The sequence below is a fragment of the Poecilia reticulata genome, linkage group LG19 (assembly GCF_000633615.1).
Source record: "Poecilia reticulata strain Guanapo linkage group LG19, Guppy_female_1.0+MT, whole genome shotgun sequence".
In the NCBI taxonomy this organism is placed as follows: domain Eukaryota; kingdom Metazoa; phylum Chordata; class Actinopteri; order Cyprinodontiformes; family Poeciliidae; genus Poecilia; species Poecilia reticulata.
Genome location: NC_024349.1, coordinates 22,344,229 through 22,349,927, shown reverse-complemented (window position 1 = coordinate 22,349,927; position 5,699 = coordinate 22,344,229). Strand labels below are relative to the sequence as shown.

Sequence of the window (5,699 nt, the reverse complement as noted above, 5' to 3'; positions counted from 1 at the left end):
CATTCTCCTGAGGTTTTAGATTTTTTTTTTCAATTAAGTGCAATAAAATCTGCAGGGCTGCACAGCGGTGCAGTTGGTAGAGCTGTTGCCTTGCAGCAAGAAGGTTCTGGGTTCGATTCCCAGCCCTGGGTTTTTCTGCATGGAGTTTGCATGTTCTCCCTGTGCGTGCTTTGTTCTCTCTGGGTACTCCGGTTTCCTCCCACAGTCCAAAAACATGACTGTTAGGTTAATTGGTCTCTCTAAATTGTCTGTCTCTGTGTTGCTAGGGCAACACAGAGACACGTCCAGAACGTTAGCTGGAGATGGGCACCAGCAACCCTCCCAACCCCCCTAGGGACAAGGGTGTATAGAAAACGGATGGATGGACAGAAAATCTGTGCAGTATATTTTGTTAGCAGCTCTCTTTAGTTTCTAGTATTTTCCATAAGTTGTTAGACTGATCAACAGCTGATGTAAAATGATTCAGTGTTATTCCCTGATTGATATCAGACAGACAAACTAGCTTCACACTGCAACACTGATGGCTTATTGAGGACAAGCCTTTGTGTGACATCTCATGTCACTGTTCATTCACTCTACACTCTTCACTAACACAGAAAAAAGTACAAAAAAAAGCATTCATTTCTATATTTGGCATGTGAACTTGTAAAAAAAAACTGGTTGTTTGATCATATTTAAGGCATAACTCCCTATTTCGATCAAACACCACAGCGATACTCCCTTCTAGGTATGGGCCGGTATGAAATTATGACAATATGATATGTTAAGTAAAAAGTGTTGTGGTATCACATAGCTGGGCAGAAGTCAGCCCCTTGTTCTACTCTTAGCTTGTTACAGAGGGTCTGGACGCTCGGCTATTGAGAAACGATTGCTTCCTGGAGGAGTGGATTCTGTTTAGGTTTTAAATTTTCCTAAAGTCGCAAATGTTTGGCCGTGACGTAACGATGATGTAATGCACCAGTTTGATGCTATGAAGCTTCCGGAAATTACGAGGTGGCTGTTGACGTCAATTCATTATTTCAAAGTGTGGCCACCAGGGACTGAAAGACTTCCTTCACTTCCTCTGCTGCCATTGCTAAAACTACAGTGAGAGTTCAATTCTAAAACAGCACAGAAAATCAACTTCTCCTGTATGCTGATTGGCCCAGTAGAAATTCTACCGGCCAATGGGAGGAAGCCAAGACCGTACAAGACATTTGAATCAAGCAGAGTGGCCTAGGAAGGCTAGGCTAGGTGTGGTATTAGTATTACAGCTCTAAGACGTATCATTTAGCATTTCTTTTTAACTAGAATTTCTTTTGTTATTGCTTGACATTTTGTTTACTGTGGTGGCATTTATTTGAAAGCAATGTGACAGGAAGGCGTCAAAGAGAAAGGGAGAAAGACGATGGGAGACAAACGTGAGATGGACACGTCCAGGTCGGTAGCCTCTGTCTACACGGCGCAGCTCTAAAGTCTGCACCACGCGACGGTCCTTTATTTTTATTTCAAATTTCAAATTTTATTTTAAATTAATTATCACCATAATCTCTATAGTCATAGTCAACTTGAATTGCTTTTGGAAGTTGTTTCTAGATCACAAACACGGTGATATTTGTTTCACTAAAGTTAGCTTGTTCATTTGACCACAGCATGAACTTTACCTTGAATTTAGCAAATTGCTCTCCTAGATGTATGATCGTGCTTGCCTCCTTTGGCTACAGTATGGTAAGCATGTTTTGCATAAAGGGCAACCTTCTTCCTCCAAGTTGCCATCTGTCTTCCTGTGGTAGCTAACATATTCCCATAAAGTGGACATTATTCTTTTAGACAAGATGGACAGGTTACCTACGCATGACTAGTTTGATTTCACCTCCACTCTGTCTCTGACCAGACAAAAAAGAAACGCCATTTTATACAGTATATTGCAGTACACCTTGAAACCAGGAACCTGTCCATGCCTACTCCCCTCTTATAAGTGTTGAACCTTCTCTTTACTGCATCCTGGACTGTTCACCTTATACACTTACATTCATTTGATTTGTTCTTTTACTTGTGGGTTTTTTCAGCTCAGTATTGAGTTGTGACCTCTTTGACGCCTTCCTGACTGACGTCCCGCTTGTCTTCTATCTCAGAGCAGTCGTCGTGTGCGGTGTGAGTTTGGTCCGGTTTCTCCTCTCCGCTCACCTCTTTGTAGCCAGGGTTCCTTTCATGTTCAACTGCAGAGCATTTCGGGCTTCTCCTCCTGCAGGGCAACCCTTTCTTAGCAGGTCTAACAAATCCCAGGAACACAGCACTCAGTCCCATTCCCACCGCGCAGGAGTAGAACGCCGCTCCATAGTTCTTAGTTACATCCACCAGCACACCTGTAGGCATGGAGTGGGCACAGAGAAACAAGTTCAGTAAACTATAAATTTAAAACTATGGCATCATATTATTTGATCCTCCACAGATGGGTTTGGGGTTGAGAAACTGATCTCACTGTCCTCAGCGACATATTTGTTTTCATACTAAGAGAAAATGGAATAAGAAGAGATCCATGTGTCTAAACAAATTTGAAACAATTGCTTGTTTAAGTATCACATACCTATTCAGGCTGCGCAAATGGAATACACGAACCTCAGATACTGTTCGATGTTTTTGACTCGTTTGTTAATCCAGATCTCTCATGCATATCTATGCTTCGTCTGACTTTTTTACTAAGTAACAGCATCCATGCCAAGAGTGTTGTTGAGCATTCTGATAGTGCTTACTTGAGGTGTGTTTGCTAAATGAGTTTCCAATCGGTAAGTTGCTGGTCAGAACCAATCAAGCTGCAAATTGTCAATTTTGTGATGCTAGTACATTTCTTTGTGCATCTCTACTTTTAAGGACCTATACATTTGCTTAGGGATCAGAATGTTATACTACCAGAAATCTTTACCCATAAAAAGATCTTTCCTACCTCCAAGTGGCGGCCCAGCCAGTCCAGCAAAGCTCTGGATGAACACATAAACACCAGCAGCTGATGACATCCTCTCCACGCCCACCACCTCGTCCTCTGCCAGCATAGGGATGTGAGTGCATGCCAGGGTTCCCATGAAGAACCCGTACACAATACAGCACAAAGCCAGAGTGTAAAAGTTCGTCACCAGTGTAAATCCCACTAAGTCCACTGTCATCATGATCACACACACCAGGAGCACCTGGAGCTTCCTCGTCCTGAACACATTTTGGGACAGGACCCACCCGATGACGAATCGTCCAAAGATTTCAGCCACTGCCATGATGGAGAGCATGTAGGTGGCTTGCTCTCGCTCCATGCCACGGCTCACGCTCAGCTCAATGATGTAGAGCGAAGGGGCGAAGAAGCCCAGAGTGGCAAACAGTCCAAAGAGAGAGTAGAGGACAAAGCTGCAGTCTTTGAGGATGGAGAAGTCTAGGAGTCTAGAATTTGCAGCAGATTGCTTTGTGCAGCCTGAGTTGCGTTCTTCTCCTTGGTCCATTGTTTTTTCGTCATCTTTGTTGTGTATTTCTGTTTCAGGTTCTTTATTTTTTTCCAGAGAGTTTGGAGCCGTCTCTAGCTTTGTCTCTTTGTCCAGTGAAGTATTCTCCTCTGGTGTACAGGTGTCTTTAAGTGACAGGACGCCATTAGTCGTCTCAAAGTTCTCCAGAACCAAACTGTCTATGTTCTCTTGTGTCTTTAGTGCTTCCAGCTCCTTTGGGGAAGATGTTTCAATGTTTTGGCTTTGGGACAATCTGGGTTTAATAATGATTGGCCGGAGCAGCGCACCACAGACGATGATGATGCTTTGCAGAGCTCCGATCACTGCCATGGTACGTCTCCAGCCAATTTTGTCTCTTAACACAGAAAAGCCTAAAAGGCAAAGGAAATGCAGTGATGAAATGAAATGTGTGATTGCTCAGCTTATTTAAAAATGAACACAAAGTGCATTGTTTTTTGTGTCATGTTATTTCATGTATAAACCAATCATAGCCCCTACAAGGTATCATCACACCTACCAACCACTCTTCTTCTCTGAGATTTTTTTTACAGATCTTCTGTCACATATACTGTCACAACATGATGGCAATTTTAACAAATGTATGTACAAAAACATATATATTTTTAATAAACCATCCAGCCTTGCAGGTTAACCATTCAGCCAGAGCCACCGTGGACATGGTTTTTGATCAAAGCATATTTGTGTTTTAGACTGGGTCAGTTGATGTCCAGACCTAAATCCAATTGATGATCTGAATCTGGAACAACAATGTGGCTGAGCTTGTTGAAGAAGTCAAGAAAAAAATTTTGGCCTTAAGATGGTTAGATCTGGTATAGACATTTCTCAGAAACGTGCACCTGTACAGTCAGTAATTAGGGTCTTCAAGGGTTTAAACACACATAAAGCAACTGGCCCAGAAAATATGTCCGCTTTGCAAAGGAACTTTCTCTAATTTGGCTTAAACGTTTTCTGATCTCTATAGACATTCATTTTAGTTCAGCTTTTAATTCTATCCATGTAAATAATCTTCTTAGGAAATAGGTCCAGTTGAAGGTTAATCCTTTTTTAATCAAGTGGTATTCTTTTTCATCAAAAAGATCTTGGCAAGTACAATTCAGTTCTCTCTGATTCTGTGTTAAGTATCACAGGGGCCCTAAAGGTTGCGTCAGTTCACCTTACCTTTTTATTTTGTACACAAATGAATGTGTCAGTTCTCAACCCAATCAGTACATAATAAAATTTTCAGATGTATTTTCAGAATACAGTTATTCTGAGTCTCTTAACAGACAATCCTGACAGTCATAAAGCTGCTATAGATAAGTTTGTTTTATGGTGCGACTGTCATAAGCTACAGATTAACACCTCAAAAACTGTTGAATTATTTCTAGATCCTAAATCAATCAGTGACCGGAGTCCTATAGCCATACATGGCTGCCTCATTAAACAGGTTGCATCTTTTAAATATGCAACCTGTGTACTTTATTGTGTTCATAGATGGCGATCTAAGTTGGCGCACACATGTGACAAATGTATGTGCAAAGGATCACCAGCATCTCTATTTTCTTAGACGACTTCGATTGTGTGGTGTTTCTAAAATAATAATGCTGATCTTTTATAGGGCAACCGTCGAGTGTATTCTTAGATATGGCATCACTGGATGGTTTGGAAATCTCACTGTTAAATTAAAAACTCAAATTCAAAGTCTTGTGAAGATGGCAAGCAAGATTATCAACACTCCGGATCTATCTTCACGACTCCTGTTAGAGCAGGCAACCATCAGGCAAGCTGAGAACATCTTGTCTGATGGGTCATGTGCTCGCATCAGAATATGTTCTTATAAACTCTGGGAGAAGTTTCAGGGTCTCCCTTTGCAAATACAACCGTCTGAAAAATTCATTCGTACCTCTCTATTAACTTGATAAATGGCAGACTAGCGGGGCCTGGACGATGACCAAGGTTAGCATATAGAGGATGTTTAGGGGATGTACTGCTGATCTGACATTTGTGGTTTTATGCTCTTTTATTGTTGTTTTTATTCTTATGTCCTTTTTATTGTACTGCAGTTTTTGGCCCCTGCTTCCAGGATAAATTTCTCCTATGGGAGACTAATAAATCAATCAATCAATCAATCAATCAATCAATCTATCTATCTATCTATCTATCTATCTATCTATCTATCTATCTATCTATCTATCTATCTATCTATCTATCTATCTATCTATCTATCTATCTATC

General features: G+C 41.1%; 1 protein-coding gene across 2 annotated transcripts in view; it reads right to left on the bottom strand.

The window, feature by feature from the left end:
- Positions 1-2,010: 2,010 nt before the first annotated feature.
- Positions 2,011-5,699, bottom strand: part of LOC103481958 (monocarboxylate transporter 7) — a 9,226-nt gene continuing 5,537 nt past the window's right edge. For both annotated transcript variants that reach the window (XM_008437798.2, XM_008437799.2), the window contains exons 5-6: positions 2,924-3,835; positions 2,011-2,345 (exon numbers count right to left, since the gene is read on the bottom strand). In XM_008437798.2, the coding sequence (XP_008436020.1) occupies positions 2,050-2,345; positions 2,924-3,835 (1,208 nt within the window). In that variant the 3' untranslated portion in view covers positions 2,011-2,049. The remainder of the gene's footprint in view (positions 2,346-2,923; positions 3,836-5,699) is intronic.